Below are 26,772 nucleotides of genomic sequence, written 5' to 3'. Positions count from 1 at the left end.
CTTTTTTATCCCTTTGGAATGCTAACACAATAACAAGAACAATTTTATTTGTGTTACAGTGTTGATATAACGAAATCAGCTAATGAGCGGTATCACTGGCCGCGCAGACACCGGGGACTCCACTGTATTTATGGAAAGCCTCAGCTGTCATATATATTAGAGATTTACATAACGTTATGCTGAAGCTTCCTATGTTAAGTTAATACAACGTGATGATGAATTAAATCATCAAAATGAAAACTTTAAATAATAAAAATCCTGCTATGCCACAGGGAAATAGAGGATATCTATACCTAAACTACATAAGTGTCCTTACAAACAACGGTATATTGCTGGGTCTTCAAAGTGCTCCACGGAACCTCTTTTGAAATTATTAACATCTACTTAGGCCAACTAAAATTAATTAGTAGATTTTCATCCAAATTTTTGAAAAAAATGGGGCGGGTGGGAGGATTTTATTTTTTAAATTTTATTTCATATAAAACCCTTTTGCATGTTTTGTGATGAGTTCTTCATATATGCAAGTGTAATAATAAGCTTATATCATGTATTGTTAAGGCCATATAGTGACCTATAGTTGTTAATGTCTGTGTCATTTTGGTCTTTTGTGGATAGTTGTCTCATTGGCAATCATACCACATCTTCTTATTTTATATACACAAGTATGAGAAATCTTACCTAATTTTTCAAATCCTTAAATAAATATATCTAATTGCGGCTTTAAAAACTTAACAACAAAAACGTGTGAGAAATACTCTCTTCAGTTAGACTACCTACACCAAATGTATTTGGGTTTCTAAACAATGGTTTGTATTCCCATTAAATGAAGCAAATGCATTGGTATGCAACACAATTATTATGAGTACAGAATAAAATGAAAACTCAGAGAGTGTTGAAAATAATAGGGTTGGTACTTTATATGCAAGATGAAAATATAATTATCATGTAAAACATGAACTTAATAATAAAAAAAAAGTTGTTGTTTAATGACTCTTTTTGGGTGTATTGGGACATTTGCTGTTTGTCAACATAAAAAGACAGCCATGGGTAAAATCAAAGGGCTTGCATAAATAAAATGCATATGTTAGTCGACTTTTTAATTTCAATAAACGGTCATAAATCTGACAAGTTCGTGCTTGTATTTCAATATCTATAATCCAGTCATGTTTTCTGTATCAATGGTTTCCACGAATCTTGCGCTTTGGGTATCATTTACAGTTTAAATTTCCTGAGACAAAGTCATTGCATAAATAAAAAAGTCCCCAGTTTTCTAATCACAGAAATTTGTGACATACCGCGGTTTGCAGTCTTGGAAACCATGGAAATAGCGTGTTTCTCTTAACACCAATATTTCACGTCATTCTCGTTATCAATCTTTACTCTCGGAAGATGATGTTGTCATCATAGAGCAGCGGAAAGGTCAACTTAATCATTTTTGTTAGATTTACTTGAGTTACAAAACCGAAATTTGAAACAGGAAGCTTTGAGGATGAAACGAAATTTTAACGGTTACCGGTAACGGGAATGAACGAAATCCGGAAATCGTAAATTTTATAAAAGAAAAAAATTCGGGGCGGGACGATTTCAGAGGGGCGGGTGGGGATGAAAATTTATCAATTAATTTTAATTGGCCTTATCAGCAATCAAAGACGGGCTTCAAAGTTATTGTGAAACTGCCTATTCTAGAGGGGGCGTGAATCAGATGTGGATACTTAAAAATTCCAAAGATCTTTTAGAGTACATACAATCTAACTCTCTTTCATTGTGTAACAGTATTACAACATTTGACTTTTCTACTCTTTACACTAGTAATTCACATTCCAAACTAAAAGACAAATTGAAAGAGTTGGTATTGCTTTACTTCGTAAAAAAGAATGGCCAACGTCGATACAAGTATCTTGTCTTAGGGAGGGATAAATCCTACTTTGTAAAGGATCACTCTGATTCGAACAAAAAATTCTCTGAAACTGATATTATCAAGATGCTTGATTTCTTGATTGACAACATATTTGTTACGTTCGGAGGACGTGTTTTTCAACAGACTGTCGGCATTCCAATGAGAACAAACTGTGCCCCTCTACTTGTTGACTTGTTTCTTTATTATTATGAGGCTGACTTCATGCAGGAACTTCTTAGGAAGAAAGATAAGAAGTTAGCAATATCCTTTAACTCTACTTTTCGCTACATAGATGATGTTCTTTCACTAAATAATTCAAAATTTGGTGACTATGTGGAACGCATCTATCCAATCGAACTAGAGATAGGGGATACTACAGATACAGTTAAGTCGGCCTCATATCTTGACTTACATTTAGAAATTGACAATGAGGGTCGGTTGAAAACAAAACTTTACAACAAAAGAGATGATTTCAGCTTTCCAATTGTGAACTCTCCATTTCTAAGTAGTAACATTCTAGCAGCACCTGCATACAGGGTATATATCTCCCAACTGATACGATATTCCTGTGCTTGCATTTCCTATCATGATTTTCTTGATAGAGGGTTGCTGGAAGCTATTAAACCAAGAGTTCCAAATGGTGAGTTGAAATCATCCCTTCGTTAATTTTACGGACGCCATTACGAGTTGGTACCGTTATGGAATAACCGTTTCACAAATGATATCAGATATGTTCCTTACGTTGTAACTACAATCCCCTTCCCTTTCATGGATGTGACCTACTGAATTAGACTATTTACCGGATGTGTTATCACATAAGCAACACGACGGGTGCCACATGTGGAGCAGGATCTGCTTACCCTTCCTGAGCACCTGAGGTCACCCCTAGTTTTTTGGTGGGGTTTGTGTTGTTTATTCTTTAGTGTTCTGTGTTGTGTCGTGTGTGCTGTTGTTTGTTTGTCCTATTCATTTTTAGCCATGGCGTTGTCAGTTTGTTTTGGATTTATGAGTTTGACTGTCCCTTTGGTATCTTTTGTCCCTCTTTTCTCTTACATGTCCTAACAACGTGTCCTGTTCTAGGAAGTGTATATTTTATCTACTATGATTTTTTTACATTTCACTGTCAATGTATAGCACATCACCATTGGATTTTACCTTGATTTAATATATTTTATCCCTGTTTCCTCCCCCTATTGAATTTTTGATATTACCCGTTAAGGGATGTCCCTTATAATAGGAAGCTGATACGAAGTAAAGAAAAGAAAGAAAGAAAATACCGAACTCTGAGGAAAATTCAAACGGAAAGTCCTTAATTAATAGAATTGAAAAATCAAAGTATTTTGACAATATCAGTCCTCATTACAATTCATTAAATATAAGTGTTCAAGATAGGATTTCAAAGGCCTAGTACTTATCCTAAAAAAGACAGGTGCAGGTCACTTCGTACCTAGTTGATTCCTGAATAACTAAGTTGATTGGTAAATAACTAAGTTGATTGGTAAATAACTAAGTTGATTGGTAAATAACTAAGTTGATTGGTAAATAACTAAGTTGATTGGTAAATACTGTAAATTCAGAAATTATTGCGTGCATTTATTATTGCGATTTTGTCATTTTAGACTTAAATGCGATTTTAATATTTACGATTTTGAGAAAAATCCTGTCAAATTCATATGAAATATTTCAAAATGCGAGTTTAAATTATTGCGTTTACAACTCAGTCGCATTTTTCGCAATAATAAAAACCTCGCATTAATTTCTGAATTTACAGTAACTAAGTTGATTGGTAAATAACTAAGTTGATTCGTAAATAAATAGGTTGTTTCATAACCTTATAACAATATAATATTATTATATGAGTTAAAGAATGTTTCGATTAAAAGATAATAAAAAGACAAATATTAAATTGATTTCACATAATTTTTCATTTTTCAAGTACAAATTTGCACACATAGGAATAGAACAGGAGAATTAACATAACAATCATCTTTTAGATGTTCCTCATCTTTATCAAAGTATTTAGCTTTTAGCAATATGCATGATGTGTAAGAACCCACTACATTGAAGGATGCATATTCTCATTCAGGATAAATATACTCAAAACCAGATGTCATAAGTACATTGTTAAAGAGGTGTGCTTTTGTTTACGGACCAACTGCTGCTGCTGCTCAGGCCAACTAGACTTTGTTTCATGTTTATACCAGGGTTTTTCGAAACGACTAGCATTCAAAAAGACCCTTTGTCTGTATTCTTCCCTTTTATTAGCTCACCTGGCCTAAAAGGCCATGTGAGCTTTTCTCATCACTTGGCGTCCGTCGTCGTCGTCGACGTCGTCGTCGTCGACGTCGTCGTCGTCGTCGTCGTTAACAATTTTTCAAACATCTTCTCCTCTGAAACTACTGAATGGATTTGAATGAAACTTAGCATGATTGTTCCTTAGTATATCCTGCACAAAATGTGCGCTTCGATTTTTGATCCGTCAAAAAACATGGCCGCCGTTACTTAAAATAGAACATAGGGGTCTAATGCAGTTTTTGGCTTATATCTCAAAAACGAAAGCATTTAGAGCAAATCTGACATGGGGTAAAAATGTTCATTAGGTCAAGATCTATCAGCCCTGAAATTTTCAGATGAATCAAACAAACCATTGTTGGGTTGCTGCCACTTAATTGATAATTTTAAGGAAATTTTGCAGTTTTTGGTCATTATCTTGAATATTATTATAGATAAAGATAAACTGTAAACAGCAAAAATGATCAGCAAAGTAAGATCTACAAATAAGTCAACATGACCAAAATTGTCAATTGACCCCTTAAGGGGTTATTGTCCTTTAATGACAATTTTTCACAATTTGTTCATCATATTTGCTAACTTTAAAAAATCTTCTCCTCTGAAACTGCTGAATGGATTTGGATGAAACTTAGCATGATTGTTCCTTAGATTATCCTGCACAAAGTGTGTGCTTCGATTTTTGATCCGTCAAAAAACATGGCCGCCGTTACTTAAAATAGAACATAGGGGTCAAATGCAGTTTTTGGCTTATATCTCAAAAACGAAAGCATTTAGAGCAAATCTGACATGGGGTAAAAATGTTCATTAGGTCAAGATCTATCAGCCCTGAAATTTTCAGATGAATCAAACAAACCATTGTTGGGTTGCTGCCACTGAATTGGTAATTTTAAGGAAATTTTGCAGTTTTTGGTCATTATCTTGAATATTATTATAGATACAGATAAACTGTTATAGCAAAAATGTTAAGCAAAGTAAGATCTACAAATAAGTCAATTTGACCAAAATTGTCAATTGACCTCTTAAGGAGTTATTGCCCTTTAAAGACTTTTTTCACAATTTGTTCATCATGTTGACTTACTTTAAAAATCTTCTCCTTTGAAACTGCTGTATCAATTTCAGCCAAACTTAGGCTAAATGAGTTTTAGAGTTTCAGAGTATCTAGTATAAATTTTATATTTCATTTCCTTGTATGTCAAGAAACATAGCTCCTATGGCTAAAATAGAACATAGGAGAAAATGATTTTTTTTTTGCTTTTGAAGAAAATAGGACGATTCAAAGAACATTTAAATAAATTGAAAAGCCAAAATAATCATTGATGAGAGATTAAACCAAAAAAATTCAGGTGAGCGATTCAGGCTCTTGAGAGCCTCTTGTTTTGAATGCATAATCCTTTGAAATATATATAAAAAGTATTATATAATGTTGTAATAAAAATAATAAATGTTGATGTAATTCTTTTTTTCTTTTGTTTTTACAGAAGAATTAAAGATGAACGACAACACAGCAGTGATCAGGATGAAGAGAGATTTCGATAAATTTATAAGTGGACAATCTGGTAGACTTGATCTGAGTCAGAGTGTGGGGTCAGATGATAGCAGCTTCATGAACATTACATCTGGCACCGCATTATCAGTCAAATCTATGCTTGGTAAGTTTCATTTTACATGTAGTAACTTGTTCTAAGTCTGTGTGTTAGGTCAGATGACAGCAGCTTTTTGTCGAGCCTTCGACTTTAGTCGAAAAAGCGAGACTAAGCAATCCTACATTCCGTTGGTGGCGGCATCCCCAAATATTTACTGTGTGGTTAAAGTTTTTGAAATTTTAATAACTTTCTTAAACTATACTGGATTTCTACCAAACTTGGACAGAAGCTTGTTTATGATCATAAGAAAGTATCGAGAAGTAATTTTTGTAAAAATAAAATTCCATTTTTTCCGTATTTTACTTATAAATGGACTTAGTTTTTCTGCGAGGAAACATTACATTCACTCTGTGGTTAAAGTTTTAAAAATTTTAATAACTTTCATAAACTATCCTTGATGTGTACCAAAGTTGGACAGAAGCTTGTTTATGATCATAAGATAGTATCAAGAAAAAAATTTTGTAAAAATAAATTTCCACTTTTCCCTATTTTACTTATAAATGGACTTAGTTTTTTTGCCAGAAACAAAACATTCACTTTGTGGTTTAAGTTTTTTAAAATTTTTATAATGTTCTTTAACTATCCTGGATTTCTACCAAACTTGGACAAAAGCTTGTTTCTGATCATAAGATAGTATTCAGAAGTAAATTAAAAAAAAAAATCCGCTTTTTCCGTATTTTACTTATAAATGGACTTAGTTTTTCTTACAGTTAACATTACATAGTCTGCAGTTAAAGTTTATAAAACATTTATTACATTCATAAACTATCCTGGATTTTTACCAAACTGGGAAGCTTCTTTCAATCAAAAGACAGTATCGAGAGGGGAAATTTTTATTTATGTTTTTCCTCATTTTTGTTGAGTCTGCGATCAACAGCAAAAGTAGGCGAGACACTGGGTTCCAACTTCCGGGGAACCCTTACGATTTCTTATTTAACATTACATCTGGCACAGTAACATCAGTTAAATCTATGCTGGCTAAATGTCATGTCAGTACCTGGTAACACTTTTCTCATCAGATGGTAAAATTTTAAAGGTCTGTAAATTTAATTGTGTTAACATACAGGCATGACAGATGGACATATGAAAATTCATAGGTCATTTGACCTATGAATTTTCATATTTGCAATTTTTTCTCACCTTGTAGAAGTTGCTCATGAGGTCAGATTCAGAAGTCAGTTTACTAGTCACTTACAGTAAATTAATGTTATTTGATATGCAGATTTATTTGAATTAGCACATGTATGATCTATGCAGGTTATTTGACCCCTAAGCTTCCACTCAGTCAGGGTCTATTGTTTTTAAAACTTATGGTGAGTCAAGTGTTATGGTGACTTGAGAAACACCGATATCACTCAGATTACAATTCTACCTTGACAGGTAAGTTTGTATCTAGCCTATAAAATACTTATTTAGCCTTGAGAATTGAAAGGTCAGTTTATCCCATTCATACAAAAGAAGTTGGTAAAATTGGCTTCATGCCATTTACCTTGTCCAAAATTAAGGTCACTTTATTGTTATTGTGATATTGTTAAAGTACAAAAGAACCCTATATTCTGACCAATGCTTAAACTTTGTGCATCTTGATTCAATTGTTCAAAATATGTTAATGTTGAAATTTAGGGGTTACTTTCGGCCTTTTTTTTACGTGTTAGTTTTCTTTTCAGATATAAAAAAAACTATCGGCTTTATAGAAATAGACTCTGCTTGCAGGTTCTCTTGTTTTTTGTTTACACCAAATTCTAAAGGATTATAATTTAGTTGCAAAATATTCTAAATGAGAGCTGATTTTTTTTTTATCTTTTAATGTGAATTGAAGGTTAAATAATTATAATGTGAATTAGAATGAAGAAAACATCTTGGTCCCAAAAAAAATCATCAATCAGGATATAAAATTCCAAATATTAATTTATTATACTAAAATCAGTTCATATAGAATAAACTTTTAAGATTTTATTGATTCCTTTTAAATTGAAATCTCAAGCCACTGTTTTGCAGGTTTAGATCATGCCCCAACAGAAAACCAATAAATATGACAGTACAATGTACTCTAAGCACAAACACATAAGGTCAGTGTGAAATAGACATCTAGGGCAGGAGCAAACTGTCAGTTATACTAAACCAGTTTGACTAGATCTCTAGTTTAAAACCAGTTTGACTAGATGTGTAGATTATAATGGTGTGGCCTATATTTTGACAAGGTAAATAACATGAGGACCTGGATGGGTTTTTTAACATCTGTATTCTTTAAAGTTTTAGGGCATTTTCTTTTAATAGCCTTTTAATAACTCTCATTCTGTAAAATTCTCATGGAAATGATTTTACTATTTAGTCTTTCTGTTACAAGATTATTTATCAATTATGTTCATTGATCATGATTATATTATCAGTATGCCTTACAGTTACCTAAGTTACCTTTTTATTATGCACAGTTATTCCTTATACTTTTGCACTGCAGTAAATTATTCCCTATTCTTTATTTTGATGTTCATTTTCTCTATTCTCTATTATTTTTTGTTGCTATTACATGTATTCTCTATTCTGTAAACCCCATTCTGACCCTCATAGGTAAACTTCTTTTGTATGCATGGGATAAACTGACCTTTCAATTCTCAAGGCTAAATAAGTATTTTATAGGCTAGATACAAACTTACCTGTCAAGGTAGAATTGTAATCTGAGTGGTATTGGTGTTTCTCAAGTCACCATAAATTTACTGATTAGGTCATGATGAACAACAACAACAACAAAACTTTATTTTAAGAGGGTTACACAGTTAGCTATATAACTAATCTTCCATGAGGCCCTCATCATGAGAAATCAAACAAAATGCAAACATATACATTGCATACATTAGTATAAAAAGTCAAGTATGATAATAATGTTTAATACAACTTGATCAAATGTGATGAAAAAAAAAAAAAAAAAAAAAAAAAAAATAAACATGATGACATGATCAGTTTTTAATATTATTGATACAGCTAGGTTGATTTCAATAAATGATCTGTTATTTTGTATTTGAAAGAATTAACATTTGTAATATTTCTTCACGGTATTGGCAAATTATTCCACAAGAATGGTCCAGAATACATAAAAGATTTTTTGAACAATTCTGTTTTTGGTTTAGGGAGTATGAGGTTTCCTTGAACAGCATTTCTCAAGGGGTATGGATTTCTGTCTGAAACATAATGAAACTTGTTAGTAAGATATGATGGGGCATCATTTTTAATGCACTTAAATGTCATCACTAACTTATGATATTTTATTCTCTGTTCAACTGTCATCCAGTTTAAATGTTTGAATAAGGGTGCAGAAGGAGCGAATGGGTCTGTTTCTAGTATTAATCTAGCAGCCCTCTTTTGTAATTTTAATATCCTTTTTAAACCCTCACTGCTACAACTACTCCACACTATACAACAATAATCAATTAGTGGCAAGATATAACCATTATAGAATAATTTTCTGCAGTATAGATTTAGAAATTTTTTAATCTTTAATAGTAGATATAGTCTAGATGATATTTTTGAGCAGATCACATCAATTTGGTTTGTCCATGTGAGGGAAGGGTCAATTTTAATGCCTAAAAGACTTTCACATGTGGAAGATTGTATCACTTGATTGTTAATAGTTAAACAACTCTCATTGTAATGTGGCATTGCTCTTTGCTTCGTTCCAATAATCATATATTTTGTTTTATTTTTATTGATGAACATATTGTTATCATTGCACCATTCCTCTACACCATGTAAATCTTCTTGTACCTTTGACTGTAGAGTTTGATAACAATTACCAGAAAGATGTAAAGTTGAATCATCGGCATATAAATCAGTGCAACAATTGTTCATATAAATAGGAAGGTCGTTTATGTATAATATAAACAGAAGGGGGCCTAATATGGAGCCTTGGGGGACACCATACTTGATATAAAGTTTTTCAGAATGAGCATTACCAATTTGTACTTGTTGAGTTCTTTCATTCAAATATGATTTAAAAAAAGAAACAGCAGTATTATCAAATCCATAAATTTCAAGTGTTTTACAGAGAATATCATGATTTACTACATCAAAAGCTTTCTTAAAATCCAACAGGACTGCTAAGTTGATATTACCATCATTCATATCCTGTATCCATTTATCTATGATATTGATAAGAGCAGTTTGGCAAGAGTGTTCTTGTCGAAACCCAGACTGTGCTGGATGTAAAAGATCTAATCTTTTTAGGTAGTCATACAAATGTTTTGAAACATGCTTTTCTAAAAGTTTTGATAAAACGGGAAGTACAGAAATTGGTCTATAATTTGTTGCCATGAATTTTTCACCAGCTTTAAAAACAGGGGTTACTCTTGCATTCTTTAGAACACTGGGTAATGTACTTGTATCTATTATTCTGTTAAAAATGTAAGTTAAAGATGACGTTATGAAAGGAGCACTCAATTTAAAAAATTTTGGTCCTATGTTATCAGATCCGGTGGATTTATTAATGTCAAGTTTGATCATCTCATTAAATAGACCATTTATTGTGACTGGTGGAATTGAAAATTTTACTTGTTCTGACTTAGTAAATTTCTTTTGTACAAATTGATTTAATTTTGCATAATCATGAGTTTTGCTCATACATCTGTCAGTCCTCAGGTTTTCAACACAAGATGTAAAAAACTTATTAAAAACATTACAAATGTCACTGACATTATTAGTTTTAACACCATCTTCATTTAAAAGTTCATATGGCTTTTCTTGTTGGGATGGGTTAAGACTTCGAATACATTTCCACAAATCTTTAGAAGCTTTTGAATCTTTTACCATCTTTGAATAAAAATTTCTTTTTGATTCATCGATTATGTGTTTTGTCCTGTTTCGCCAAAATTTGAACTCGGACCACATTCCTAATTTATGGTATTTCTCTCTCATTTTTCTGGCATATGCAATTTCATTATTGAACCATTCAGGTTGTCTGTCTCTTTTTACTCTTTTAGTAACAATTGGTGCATGTTTATCTAGAACTGCATTAAATATGTCATACCACATCTGAATACATGTATTTGGGTGACTTTCATGTTCAATTTTATCAAAAGGTGCAATAGCTAAGTCACTTAGAAAATTTGTCTCATTGAATTTTTTAAAATTTCTGTAAGAAATGGTAGTATGAATATCTTTTTTGATATAAGAGGAATGTTTTTCTTTTCTAGCTAAACAAACTGGATAATGATCACTTATTGAAAATTTAGCAACATGTGATTCTAGTATCAAATCTTTATTGGTGACATAAACATGATCAATTAGTGTACTAGAATCAGGTGTAACTCTTGTTGCCTCTTGCATTATCTGGTTGAGATTGTAGGTTTCTAATAAACTTAGCCATTTTTGTGGTTGTTTATTAGGTTTTAAAAAATCTATATTAAAATAACCAACTAAAATAATATCTGAATTATGATTGATGGCAGTTGTAATTTCTTTTTCAAATTCATCAATCCAATTAATTAGTGAACTAGGAGGTCTGTATACTGAACATAATAAAAATGAACCATTAATGTTGTCAAAGATATTTAGTATGCAGTTGTATTAGCATTTCATGATTTGTATTCTTCATTTCATGGAGATAATAGTGCCCCTTTACTCTCAGTCATGGTTTATTGACAAGTTTGAACGTTGTTACATGTAAAAGATCTTGTATCTCATTTACCATTTAAGAAAAAGAAAAAGACAGTATGTTAAAGGATGCTGAATTATCCGCAGCAAGAGGAACTATAGCCAAACTTGAGGCTGAAATATCTACACTTAAAACATCAAACAAGAGAGCGAGAATAGAATTTGAGAAAGATTTGGGTTGCTTCAAAGATGGAAAAGATGTATGTTTTTATTTTTATTTTTTTTTATACATTTTGTTGAATTTTTTTATTAAAATAATTTATAACCAGTGTCACAGTTACAACAATATTTGATGAAAGATGGCATCATACAGGTATGATACATGAAGTTTTCATTTGGCTAAAAGTAATCTTCAGATACTTTGATGAAGATTTAAAATCAAAGTATACATCAATAAACAAGATGAAACAGCAACCCATTGACACAAATAAACCGAAAAAAAACAAAAAAAATTCTCAACAAAAAAACAAAAAAATATGACATAAGACAACCACTTATTAGGTTCCTGACTGGAGGCTCATGTAAATGCTTTGTATTAAGCTAGTTTTTATACACCTGTCTAAGACGTGACGTATTATGGTATACCAATGTTTGTCTGTCCGTCCATCCATCTGTCTGTCCGTCGTCCACACTTCGGATAATTGCTAAAAAACGCTTCCACCAACTTTTATGAAACTTTGTTGAATTGTTTATATCTATTGACGTAAGCTCCCTTTCGTTTTTATAAATTTCAGATTTTTCATTTCCATGTTATGAAGTTTTATCCTTTTAAAAAGGGTGATTTTCCAGTTTTTGGACAAGAACTCAAAAATGCTTCTATAAACTTTAATGAAATTTGATGAATTGTTTATTTCTATTGACATAAGCTCCCTTTGATTTTTATAAATTTCAGATTTTTCGTTTTTTTTATCCTTAAAAAAGGGGGATTTTCCAGTTTTCGGACAATAATTAAAAAATGCTTTTAACTAGTTTAATGAAATTTTGGTGAATTGTTTATATCTATTAACGTATGCTCCCTTTCGATTTTTATAGATTTCAGATGTTACGTTTCCGTGTTATGAATTTTTATGCTTAAATGCTTTATGAAACTTTGGTGAATTGTTTATTTCTGTTGACTTAAGATACTATTAAAAAATAATAAGAAAATTAACAATTATAGGTAACCGTATGGCCTTCAACAATGAGCAAAGCCCATACCACACAGTTAGCTATAAAAGACCCTGAAATGACAAATGTAAAACAATTCAAATGAAAAAACTAAGAGCCTAATTAATGTACAAAAAAAATCATTTAAAGTATAAAGACAAGTTAAAAGGGCAACAGGCGTATCATGCTCTTATAGCACAGCTTTTTATTTGATACATCTAAAACCCTAACTTTTTAATCTCTCACCAGTGGACTAACAAAAATTGAACAAAAAAATTGTCACTGGACTGCTTAAAAAATTGTTTGCAGCAACATCATAAACAACTTCTTAGTATGTTTGTCAAATTTCATCTCCAATTATTTGCACTTATTATGATGAAATTCTTTTACATGTATGATAAATGAACAACATTGATTATACTGCATAATTAAAAAGTGTTTATTCCTAATGCAAAATTCCAAAATACACTTAGAAAACCCTGAGTCAAAAAACAGCATGTTCTTCATCTTGAATTCCCAGTAAAGCCTTGAATGAAGATCAAAAGCTCTCAGTTAATTGCAAATAAGCGTCTTTTAATTTTCAGAGGGAGAGTGACAAAATAAAAGAATTAAAATCACAGATTCAATTTCTGTCTAGTCGTGAAAAATATGCCAGAGAAGAACTAGAGGAATATAAGAAAATTAAAGACAATTCAAGATCTGATTTTGAAACCAAAATCATGGAATTAAAAAAGGGAAATATGAAACTACAAGATGAAGTTCAAAAGGTATATAAATTAATGTTTTCTTTGGAAAATTTGCAGCAAGAGTAATGTGGATATAGGTGTCTGGTAGCAACAACATAATTATGAATGCAGTTCTTGTTTATATGTAAATCAATATGGCGATAAATTAAGTTATACATGTATACCAGTCAACCAAAATTATTCTTCTGGTGAAGAGAATCATAAAGTGTATAATGAGATTAATTGTAATTGTTATCAAAATACAAATTCTAGAGTGAAATTCAACAGATGCTACGGAATGTTTTTAGTATTTTGAGAATACTGCAATATTTCAGCTGCTTCTAATATTATTGGAATAAAAAAAGCAAGAATTATACATAATAATCATTTTTGACCTGAATTCTATATATGGGTGTGTATTGAAAACTTATTTTTGTGCCATTTTGTCTTTTGTGAAGAATTGTCTCATTGGCAATCATACAGCATCTTTTATTTTATGTAGACAAGACCAGGTAAAGTATATAAATATTTTATATTTTTTTCAGACAAGACAGACATTATCAGAAAAGACTTCTGAATTTAGAAGTGAGCTGTTGAAATCCCAGTCAAGTTTACAAAGAAATATTAATGACCTAGAGGAAAGTCAGACCCAGCTAAAACTTCAACAAAGGTAATCTTTAAGTAGGACAAAGCAACACAATTTATCTTGAAAAATGACAACAAAAAAGTTTTTTAGATATTGCATGAAAAATATGTTTAGATAGACACTTGGGTATGTTCAAATTCTTTATAAAGCTCACCATTTGCTATATTTAACACTGACCATGCAGAGGCTGTATGGCCAGTTAAGGTAGTTAAAACTTCCATATATATATTTAAAATAAATCTACTATTTCATAAGGCATATGAATAGTTTTGTATAGAAATTAGATTAAATTATCATATTTATGTTGCAATCAAATGAAAACAATTTGAAGAATAAATAATCTCAATTTAATGGATAAGTCTATGAGCAAAATTTTACTTGTTGTAATGCCTCTTTTTTGGAATCACTATGTAATCTTTATCATGAAGCCTTATGAAGAAATGTTATCAATAAATAATGAGTTGTAAGAATATAACAGTATTGGGTAATTTTACAGGAGAGTTTCAGAATTAATCACAGAAATATCTGAGTTAGAAGAGCACAGAACCAGAGCTAACCTTTTAGAACAGCAATTAAAGGTAGAAATAATTTACTACATTCAATTAGCTTTAAAAATACAATAGAAAACAAGTTGGATTCCTTTTCTTGGCAAGCAATCTAACCAAACTTTTTTTATGCTACACCTAGGGTCATTATGTTTTTATGCTACACCTAGGGTCATTATGTTTTTATGCTACACCTAGGGTCATTCATTATGTTTTTATGCTACACCAAGGGTCATTATGTTTTTATGCTACACCAAGGGTCATTATGTTTTTATTCTACACCAAGGATCATTATGTTTTTTATGCTACACCTAGGGTCATTATGTTTTTATACTACACCTAGGGTCATTATGTTTTTATGCTTCACCTAGGGTTATTATGTTTTTATGCTACACCTAGGGTCATTATGTTTTTATGCTACACCTAGGGTCATTCATTATGTTTTTATGCTACACCAAGGGTCATTATGTTTTTATGCTACACCAAGGGTCATTATGTTTTTATGCTACACCAAGGATCATTATGTTTTTTATGCTACACCTAGGGTCATTATGTTTTTATGCTACACCTAGGGTCATGTTTTTATGCTACACCTAGGGTCATTATGTTTTTATGCTACACCTAGGGTCATTATGTTTTTTGCTACATCTAGGGTCATTATGTTTTTATGCTACACCAAGGGTCATTATGTTTTTATGCTACACCAAGGGTCATTATGTTTTTCTGTTTGTGCATTCGTCCATTCCTTCAACTGTCTGTTTGTATGTTGGTCCCACTTCAGGTTAAAGATTTTGATGAAATTGAAGTCCAATCAACTTGATACAAAGTACACATGCTCCATATGATATGATCTTTCTAATTTTTACAACAATATCCTGGTCTACTGAGCATCGAAATGATAGTACGAGTGGGGCATCCATGCACTATGGACATATTCTTGTTTCAACATATTTTAGTAAAAGAACTAGTGCCTGTTTTATTTACAATATTTCAGGAATTAGACACAAAATGTACCCGCATGGAAGAGGATACTATTGTTACTAAGGCAATGAAAAGTCAGCTGACATTGTTTCCAGATATAGAAAAAGAAGTGAAGAAATTGAGAGAACAGAATGCTCAATTAAGGTAAATTTTGATTTGATCACAGATGCCATGTCAGACCTTCTCTTGAATTTTGGGTCAAAAGTTATTGCTTGAACTTCATTTGAGCAAGGCTTTTTTCTGGATTTAATCGAATGTAGATATCTGAAATTTGAAATTAGTAGAAACTAGTTGAGGAAGTTTTATTGCATTTTGTATTTTAGTAACAGATCTTATATTTGTATACAAGCACACTAAATGAGACTTCTAAATGTTTATTAAAAGTCTACAATTCTTTTAAAATAGTTCAGATTAGACAACGTAAATAGTTGATTATGCTATGTGGACCTCAAGATGTCTTTTGGTGTTTTTTTTTCTTTCTCAATGGCATTTAACCAAAATATTTCTTTTCATAATGAACCTGAGTTGCCAAGGCATTGTCAGTTTGTTTTAGATTTATGAGTTTGACTGTCCCTTTGGTATCTTTCGTCCCTCTTTTAGACCATTTATAATACTATTTTTGATATATGTGAACTACATCCACTTTCTGATTCTTTAAACAAGATGAAGTATACTGAGCTCAAATTGCACACACCTTTATGTTTTAAAATCCTGAGATAAATAGATTTGATATATATTTTGTTTTTATTTTTTAGAGAGATTCAAGAGAACAATATGTTGTTAAAAGAGAAAGCTGAAAGTTTGGAAAGAAAGTTGGAAAGAGCTGAAAAGATATACACTGATGCAGCTCATCTAGATACAGAGAATCTGGTTTGTTTTCAAATACAAAAAAAAGTACTATGAATTTGATATTATTTGTTGGATACCAATTTTCCTAGATTTTCTAGGTATAGGTAAAATAGGAATTTTAATGTCCACAAGAAGAACATTTTCTAAGGATCTGTATGGAGACACTGGCAAAGCTGCAAAATCAAATATCCTGAAAATTATCAACTTGTTCTCAATCCACAAAAAATGATATCCATAAAACTCTAGAATAATTAGACTGATTATCATTACTGAATTGCCTCAAAAAATTAAACTATCATTTGGGATGAAAATTAAATTGCCATTAAGGAAGACCTTATAACTTTCCAAAATTACTACCTACCATGAAATGAAAGTCACATTACCATTCCAGAGTTATGTCCCTTTAAAATGTAAATATATATATGATTACTTCATTGATTGTGTCAGCTCGTTTTGAGCTTAAACTATATTTATTATTTTATTTGATATGTAACAATTGAGCAGTGTTATCTTGCTTAAAATAAAGGACAGGATACATTTTTACCTTATGATCAGTTTGCTTTTAATATTTCATACTAAATAGTGTTTGTTATCTCCAGCAAAATTTTCTATTTAAGGCACTGAAATCAAAACTTCAGAAATGGGAACAGGTGGAAAAAGATGGCAAGTAAGTTACATTAATTTCATTAATTTCATTAATGTACACAAAAAACTTTATGTTGATGAGGCATAAAAATATTTTAATTTTGAAAGTTGCAAAACAGAACCAGCATAAATAAATTTCAATGCTACATTTTCACCATGCTAGTAGACTATCATAGATATATTTAGTGATAATTACCATACACATGCAGCAAAAGTTAGTTAAGAAGTTATTGAACTTATCCAATTTTTAATGTGCTTAGTATTGAACTGCTGTACTCATTGCTTTATTCTTTAGAGTTGTCATTACTATTGACCTCTTGTGCCAATAAAAAATGACTATAGTGCTGAAAGTGGATTTAAAACCTGATAAATTAGTTATAAGAGGTGTATCAATTAAAAAAGGATGTTAGTAGATTTATTTACAGATCACTAAAATATCAAAAAGATAACTACTGCAAAGACCATCATTTTCTTATTTCTAAATAAAGTTTTGCAGAAACTTATTAGTCCACATAAAATTTTACTAGTCTGGGGCATCGAATTAGTGGCTTACATTGCAGACTGCATGCTTTCAAACTTAAATAAGTGAATCAAATTCCATATTTCCAGTTCATCCGCAAAAAAATCACAAATGATTACACAATAAGTATTTTGACTGAAAAAGAAAAATTTGAAAGCAAGTTCTTATATTTTTTCTAGATGCATAATCATTATTGCAACATTATTTAACACCTAACACTGCATAAAGATACATTCTTTAAAGATATGATTGTTATTTTTAGATCTCCATCACAGTTAGCAAAGAGACTGACATGTCTACAGGAATCTGAGGCTGTTATGTTAGAAAGACAAGGGCAGTTACAGAGCAGGTGTGATCATATTAATCCATACAAGATTCTTATCCTAAACCCACAAACATGTTTAAAAGGACTGAGATTTCAAATTAAGTTTCCTTTATGATTTTTAATAATATGCTTGAAATTTTTTAAAATGTTTTAAATTATAAAATAAACTTATTTGTATACGTTCATTTCTTGTATACTAATGGACCTAAATCATATTGCATGGTTTGATGATAACATTGAGAATGGAAATTGGGAATATGTCAAAGAGACAACAACCTGACCAAAGAGCAGATAACAGCCAAAGGCCACCAAAGGGTCTTCAATGCAGCAAGAAAATCCTGCATCCGGAGGTGGGCCTCGGCTGGCCCCTAAATAAAAATGTATTAAGGAAAATTTCAGGCCTTATTTGTTAGAAATTAAATTATCACTTTTATAACAGTTTGAATAATTATTATTAGATATAAAAAATGAAAAGAGACATATTTTGAATAAAGAATTACTGTACATGTGAATCTGTAAATTGAACCAAAAACAAGAAATTTGTTTAATACTGGATATTCAATTTTCAACCAATTATTAAAACATTCAGATAAATACAGGTAATTAGCAATATAACCAAAAATATTGTTTTTTTTTTGCTGCAAGATTTTAAATATAATTTTATGTTTATCTCTTTAACAAAATTACAAAGCACAAATCATTAGAATGAACAAACATTAGGAAACTATTTTTTTCATATCAAATAAATGTTTACAGAATTCACAGTTTAGAAGAACATCTGAATAGTAGTCAACAGAAGTTAGAAACAACTATAACTGAATTACAGAAAGAAAAGTCTAAAGTTGAGCAGAATGCCGATTTAATAAAACGATTACAGAGAAAACTTTTATTTGTTACTAAGGTAATTAAGTCAACTTATTATACCCAGGTCCAAAATAAGTGTATACTGGTTTTATAAGTCTGTCTGTCCGTAACACATTTGTATTCAGTTTTCTAGCAACTTTGAATTAGTGTCCTTGATATTTGGTCCAAGGTTCATATTGGTAAGCTATCAGGGCTCACTACACAAGCTGAATTGAGTGCGATTATTGCCATCGGATTCCCAACTTCTCTATAGAAGTTTTAAGGCAAAGTTTGTGTTGCCCTTGACTTTCAGTTCAAGTCCCTGAACCATTATAGACATTAGATATAAATCAAACTTTTGGAACTTATAAGAAAAATGTGTGCTTTCTATGAAATGAAAAGAACAGTTTTAGATTTAGGATGAAATCATTTTGTAAATTAGTGGTATAAAATATTGGATTGGGTCGATCTTAGAAATAATCTTTTTGGATTAAAAAGATGAATTTATGGTTGATCTTAAATAAAAACATCAAAACAAAATCAGTATTTAAAAAGAAATTTCCAAATAATATTGGACCTTTTATCAGACCACACCAACCACAATTGACAAACTTCACTAAGAAAATAGAAATACAAAGAAGACAAACAACAACATAACAGTGAATATAGCCTAGAATACTGGTCAGCCTTCAACGATGAGCAAAACCCATACTTGTACAGTCAGCATATTGCTGTTTATTAGGAGATATTGTAATTTGTTTCATTTTTAATTGTAGGAAAGAGATGGTTTTAAAAATATTCTAGATTCTTATGAAAGTGAAATGACAGTGAATGTAGCCAAACATGCTACATCTAGGATACAACATTTAGAGGATACAATAGACAATTATAGGAAACAGGTTGATCAATTAGAAGGGGATCTTCAGAAAGCTTACTCACAAAATGGAGCTCAAAGGATGGATAATCCACAAGTATGTTAAAGATTGAAGATTAAACAGTTGTTCAACTAATTATTTCTCACAAAGATTTGATATGGAATACATTATAAGTTTTTAGTACCAGTCATGTGTCAACAATGATTATGAATAATTTGACCATCTAAAAACGAAGATGTGGTATTGTCAATGAGACACCTCTCCACAAGAGACCAAACGATACAGAAATGAACAACTGTAAATTACGCATGCATTGATTTGTTTCAGTGAAGAACAACCAATCTTACATCTTATTGGTGTCCCAATTTAGTATAGTTTGCCTACGGTACAGTAAATTTATATTTGTCACAAATTGGAAAACCACTACATATACATACATGTATATGTATTTGTAGTAGTTTGTTGTTTACTGTGGAATCTTTAATTTTTTCTGAAGTTCCATTTTTTGTTGATTTAGGAAAAACAAAAATTTTACAGGCAAATTTGATTTGATGGTTTAACCAAATGTGCTCACAAGCCTACAGAAGTAGAGGGGCCATTGTGTTTTCTTGTCCGTGGGTCTGTTCGTCCGACCGTTCATTTGTTCGTCGGCATGTCCTGCTTCAGGTTTTGGTCAAGGTAGGTTTTTGAAGAAGTTGAATTCCAATCAATTTGAAACTTAGTACACATGTTCCCTATGATATGATCTTTCTAATTTCAATGCCAAAGTTTTGATCCCAATTTCACGGTCCAATGAACATAGAAAATGATAGTGCGAATGGGGCATCCGTGGACTATGGAGTATGGACACATTCTTGTATATACCTTTAAATTCATGGCTAACCTATACTCATGACATACATATTGTTGGTACCCCATAAATAATAGAAATCACCGTATATAAATATAAATATTCTAATCTTTTCTTTTTATTTCAGACATATGTTCCAGTTGTTCCAGCCCAATCAGAAGTTGACAAGAAAACTATCCTAAAGCTTAGGTATGGTTATACTGATATCATCTGGTTGTAGTTTTTTTGTTTGAAAAGAATAGGGTTTTATCATGAACTACAAAATAGAGACAGATTAATGATTTTTTTTTCTGAAGTACAGTGAAACCTATTTTTAAAGACCTCTTACATGTAAGAGGGAAAAAAGTGGTCTATAAAGATAGGTGGTCTTTTAATACAGGTTCAATTTATATGAAATGTAATACAGAGGAATCTATAATTTATTGTTATAACACAGGTTTTTGCTTAAGACAGGTGGTCTCTTGAGCAGGTTTGACTGTATTTCATTACAAAGTCAGCAATCTATGATACTAAAATAACGAGGTCCAAATTGTCAGCCGTCATGGGGTAAAAACAACAAATCAAAGAATTCAATTTTATATATAGCCAATATAGGACAATGGTGTTGATTAAAAATTACACCACTCCAGACCCGTTTGTTTTCCACATAATTAATATTGCCAATAATTAGCAAGTTCCGGGTCGAATCCGATACTGAAGCCAATAGTATATTCACCAGTTACCTATTACCTTATCTGGACGTTCCGCATCTGACAGGCGCACCACCAAACGGTGTATTTCAGATTTTGCTATATACACAAGTCATTATCACAGGGTTGACACTACTAAATTCATTGATTGTCAAATTGTTCCCTAATGTAGTATTTTAATCAGTAAGACTTTCTAAAATGACAATACGAATACTAAAAATCTGGACTTAAAATAAGGCGTATATGCACAGTTTTCAATTTGTAAGCAGGCATGACGTAAAACATCGAATCAAAGAATTCAACTTTATTTATAACTAATATAGGACAATGCTGTTTATTAAAAAATACTCCATTCCAGGACCTTTTGTTTTCCAAATAATTCCAGGTCGACGGGTTCAAACAAAAAAAATTTGAAAGCAGAGAAAACTGTGCATCTTATAATCGCCATGACTTTATCAGATGGCAATCGCAATATTAAAATAAGGCTTACACATAGTTATATATTTTAATTCAGTCACAGACCCGAGATATCACAGGTGTGTTCTAGAATGAATGAAAATTCCAGTGGCACCAGAATTGCCTTAGTTTAGTTGAAACAAGAGCATAATGATAAATAAGTATCTAATGTATTATTTGCACCTTTTAAGGTAGCACAATACAAAGATTTTTTTACTTCCAATCACTAACCTTTGAAATGCTGTAACTTTCTTATGGATGCATAGAAAATAATAAAAGAGGTATATATAGATAGATAAAAGATTAATCTTTTAAATGAATGCAATATTTTTATTATGCAATCATTATGTAATCAATTATTATGTAATTAGTGGCAAAATCTTGGTAAGTTCACTTGAATGAATTTAGCTCTATCATCTCTTTAACTATACAGAAAATTTTAACGAAATCTTAATCAACACATCATGGGATTCAAAAGGGTGTCTCAGATTGTCTCTATGGTATTCCATTCCCTCATAAATTTCTAATTAGTGTAAACATCCAAACCACATAAAAGAACATAATGTTTAATTAGGTGTAAAATTTGTTCTATACATTCTATCTGAAATCTGAGACACCCTTTCGTAGATAATGGCCATAGGAACAACATATAATAAAATCAACCCTCTAGGGATACATATGCAGAAGCTAATTTCATTTGAAAGTGGAAATTTGGTGAAAAATAGTTTAGACACAGTTAACGTTATAATTGGTTACATAATTGTTGCATAATACTAACATTGCATTAATTTGAAAGAGTAATATGTTAGCTATCCAAAACTACCACTTTTATAAATTTTCAAGCATTATTAAGAAAGTTACAGCATTTTAAAACTTGGGAGTTGGAGTTATAAAATCTTTGTATTGTGCTACCTTAAATCCACAAAGGTATATCGGATATAAACTTTGTACCCCACTTAAATAGAAATTTTATAGGCTTCCCATAGATTAATTCATATCTCTTTAATGAATCACAATTTATTTGGAACATCAAAAACTCAAAATAATGATTGAAGAGTTGCTGTGTTCCTTGATTAGTAATGATTACTGTTAACCCATTTGTATGTTGCATTCTATATTTAGAGAAAGAATATCAGTTTTAGAAAAAGAAATTGAAAAAAGTGAAGAACAGAGATATATATTAGAAACAAGAATTGAACAAAGACACTTACAGGTAAATTATCGCAAAGTTATCACATGTATCATCTGAATATAATATCAAAGCATCATCTCATAGTGAGCCAAGCCAAGCAAATATTACAACTACATTCTATAATTCAAAATCTAATTGGACAATACAGACTGTTTTTGTGACTGAATATCATTGTTATTTTGTAACACTTATATTTTTTTTTAATTTTAAAGCAAATAGAATCTTGATTAATATTCAATTTGAATCTCATATTCACTCTTTACAGATACAAAAAGTACAAATATAGTTATCTATGATTATACTGAAATGATATTCCTTTGGCAACTGTGTCAGCTTAGCGCTGTTCCAAAAAAAAAAACATTCCCAAGGAAGGCACTTTTAATTCTTATCGATTTGTGGCTGTTAGTTTCCAATGAAAGTGTAAAAAAAATCTTTTTAGAATCACCTCTACAGCTGGTTACCCCATTTTTAAAGTGCCTTCTCTGGACAAGAACAGCTTTCAAACCTTGACTTGTAAATTTTATTTCAGTTTCAATTCATTATAGACATTTTTACCTAATTATAGGGAGACTTTGATCCAACCAAAACAAAAGTCATACATTTTGAAATGAATCCAGTTGCTATGGCAGCAAAACAAAGAGCTGCAGAATTACAAAGATTAAGAGAAGAAAACGAAACATTGAAAGAAAGAATAAGAGTCCTTGAGGAGTCAGGAGGTCAAGCAATGGATGTAACAGAACAAGTTCAAAAAAGATTACAAGAACCTTCTAGTAGCAAAGAGGTTGATGGTATGGTTCTTGTTTGTGTTTTAAATCCAAATGATAAGGAAACATGACTACCAAAATGAAAGCTGTTAATAGTAAAATTACTAACATAGCAAACTCTAAGGAAAATTCTAAATCCCTAAGCAAATGGCACAACACGTCAAACAAATGGATAACTATTGTCATATTCCTGTCTTGGTACAGGAATTTTCTTATGAAGAAAATGGTGGATTAAACCTTGTTTTATAGCTTAACTTCTCACTGACATAGAAGAGAATACATACATGTGATTCTTCCGGCGGGAGTCAAAATCTCCCGCTTTTCAGATAATCTTCCGTTCCTCCCGTTAAAATTTGAAATCTTCCGCTTTTGAAAATGTCAACCTCGTAAAATTTTCAATACACATTTTTGTTTACAAAATCGATAGGGACAGAGAAAAAGTCCGAGAAACTCGAAATTGATATGGGAAAAGTCCGAGAAAAACGGAAATTTCCTGTTGTGTCAAAACATAACATAGGTAAAATCAGCCTGAGGTGTTTAGGATTAAACTGTTTATACAGCAATAAATTAAAGATAAAAGGCAATTACCTGGTGACAACTAGCTAGTTTAAGACACAAGCCTGGTTGATTAAAAGTGAAATACTGACAAAGGATTAAATTGACTAAAAGACAAATGAAATCGACTCAAATATGATATATATGGCTAGTTCTCTATCCAAGCCAATGGAATACCTATATTATATATAAGTATAGTTGTCTTGGAAATTTTAGAATTTGACAAAATGCAAACTGTTTTTTATCACCAAATCCCAGCAGCAAATAAAAGAAGACCAAGTATCTAGCCCAATTCAACTCTGTCTTGAGATTTGATTTCAAATGGTGCAGATCCAGTACCAAGGGTCAAGACCATGCTTACTACACTTCATGCAAAGCTGACTATGATGGCCCTAATGACTTGACCAAACTTATGGAGACAACTACCAACCAGCAAGCCTACATATCTATCAATTTAACACCTTCTGTTAATACAAGCCAGTAGTGGTACCAAAGTTGACAATTTAGCTTTATCAGAGATACTTTTTGCCAACTATGTATGATGACTGATCACTTTATCTTGAATTATACATAATGAATAAATTTTTGAAAACCCCTTATCTTCTATTTTCATCAACATGATCAAGTATCAGGTGTTGAAAGGTATGGAATTATTGTTCCTTTAACCAAAAACAAAAGGGAAGATATGCAGTTTAAACACACAAAAAAAACATTGCGTACGTCGATAAAAGGTCGATAATAAATCTCCAGTTTTGAGACCTAAACTCCAGCTGAAAATTTCCAAATCTCCAGTTTTGGCTTGACAACTCTGTCACATGTATTCTGAATACTTTTTGTGTTCTTCAATATATAAGAGTTCCACAAAATGATGCAAAACAATTCTTTTTGTGCTCTTCAGCATCAAAGAGTTCCACAAAATGTTTCAACCAACAAAATAACAAAAAAGTCTAAATTGAAAATTTTATATTCCCTGTGAGATGTGTGCATCATATATAATAATTTTTTTTCTCTCCTTTAGATATGATATCATTTATTTATATTTTTGTAGAAATGAAAGCTCAACTAACAAAAGAAGAATTAAAGAACAAAAGGTTAATGGAAGCATTTTCCAAGAAAAGTCAGGAATTTCGTGAAGTGTGTTATCAGTTAACGGGATATAAAATAGACTTCCATTATACAAATCAATACAAAGTAACCAGTATGTATGCTGAATCAAGGGATGATTTCTTTGTTTTTCAGGTAAGATTTTAGTAGGATAGATGAAGGTTTATATCATTGGCCTCTGCAGCTTTTATCTTTGTGGGATATTCTGCAGAGTCCAACTTATATTGGTCTGACAGTGATATGAACTCATATATAAATGCACAATATATGTATTTTGTCAGAAAAATCTGCATCTTTTTTGTATGAAATTGTCAACAATGCATTAATGTGTGATTAGTTCTAGTTTATGGTGAACCACTAGCGGAAGGTCAATGATATTATGTATGCAGTTGTATAAGCATTGGCATATCTCATTTCATTGGGGATTATTTGGTTCCTACCCCTTAGTCATGGTCTATTGACTTTGAAAATTTTGCTAAGTTAACATGTATTAGTTTGTGATTAGGTCAGTAGAATTGGAACCATTAGTGGTAGGCCAATATTAATTGTTATTCAGTTTTATAAGCATGAACACATCTCATTTCCATGGCAAATATTTGGCCCACCCCCTCAGTCATGGTCTATCGACTTTGAAACAATTGCTTTGTTTACATGTATTAGTTTGTGATTAGATCAGTTTAAGATGAACTGCTAATGTTAAGTCAATGATTTGGTATTCAAATTAATTGGCATTTGCAAGTATTGTTTCCATGAAGATTATAAAGCCCCACCTCCTCTTCATGGTTCATTGACTTTGAAACTTTTACAAAGTTTACAAGTTAATATTTGTGTTTTGGTTTTTTAAAGGGAATGACTTATAATAAGTCAATGATATTTGGTATGCAGTTGTATTAGCATTGGCACATTTCTTTTACATGGAGATTGTTTAGCCATGTACCTCAGTCATGGTTCATTGACTTTGAATGTTTGCCTATGTTATGAAACATGTTAAAGTATTGCTATTTTGATTTCAACTTTTGCATCAACCAATAACAAAAAAGGGAGACATGCATATGTCTGTGATAACAATTTATTTTATTAGATTTTATAACTAGCTATAAACTCAAATTTCTATCATAATATTTTTTTCATTTTCAGCAAGGTGAGAAAAATGATATGCAGCTACTATCTACAGATTTTACAGAGAATTTAGAAGAAACTATTGACTTATATCTGTCTAAACACAAATCAATACCAGCATTCTTAAGTAGTGTTACCTTAGATTTATTTAAAACTCAGACTTTCAAAGTTTAACATAAAGTTCCTACATGTGATATACCAAATGTGTTCAGACTGATAGTTGGTCTTACAATAAAAGTTTACAGACAGAGTAACTACAAATGGCATTAACTACAGACAGAAACAATAAGAAACATTTTGAGAAGTACTTTGTCATCGTTATATGATGGAAAATTCAAGAAATTTCTCTCAGGAAATTGCAGATTCTAATTTTAATCATGAAATAAATTGCATTGATATATTTATATTGTAAAAGTTGATTACTGTCATAAAATGAAATCTTTAGTGGAAATAAATGAATTTTCATGA

At 31.2% G+C, this 26,772-nt stretch overlaps 1 protein-coding gene across 1 annotated transcript in view; it reads left to right on the top strand.

The window, feature by feature from the left end:
- Positions 1-26,772, top strand: part of LOC139488215 (mitotic spindle assembly checkpoint protein MAD1-like) — a 27,514-nt gene extending 742 nt beyond the window's left edge. The window contains exons 2-17 of the mRNA XM_071273685.1: positions 5,668-5,838; positions 11,518-11,675; positions 13,206-13,388; positions 13,892-14,016; positions 14,489-14,570; positions 15,532-15,662; positions 16,274-16,388; positions 16,985-17,034; positions 17,795-17,881; positions 18,614-18,758; positions 19,477-19,671; positions 20,553-20,614; positions 22,693-22,783; positions 23,328-23,550; positions 25,130-25,320; positions 26,323-26,772. Coding sequence (XP_071129786.1) covers positions 5,679-5,838; positions 11,518-11,675; positions 13,206-13,388; positions 13,892-14,016; positions 14,489-14,570; positions 15,532-15,662; positions 16,274-16,388; positions 16,985-17,034; positions 17,795-17,881; positions 18,614-18,758; positions 19,477-19,671; positions 20,553-20,614; positions 22,693-22,783; positions 23,328-23,550; positions 25,130-25,320; positions 26,323-26,478 — 2,154 coding nt within the window. The 5' untranslated portion in view covers positions 5,668-5,678 and the 3' untranslated portion in view covers positions 26,479-26,772. The remainder of the gene's footprint in view (positions 1-5,667; positions 5,839-11,517; positions 11,676-13,205; positions 13,389-13,891; positions 14,017-14,488; positions 14,571-15,531; positions 15,663-16,273; positions 16,389-16,984; positions 17,035-17,794; positions 17,882-18,613; positions 18,759-19,476; positions 19,672-20,552; positions 20,615-22,692; positions 22,784-23,327; positions 23,551-25,129; positions 25,321-26,322) is intronic.

The sequence above is a fragment of the Mytilus edulis genome, chromosome 9, assembly GCF_963676685.1.
Source record: "Mytilus edulis chromosome 9, xbMytEdul2.2, whole genome shotgun sequence".
In the NCBI taxonomy this organism is placed as follows: Eukaryota; Metazoa; Mollusca; class Bivalvia; order Mytilida; family Mytilidae; genus Mytilus; species Mytilus edulis.
The sequence above is the reverse complement of the archived record's forward strand: the minus strand, read 5'-3'. Positions and strand labels throughout refer to the sequence as shown.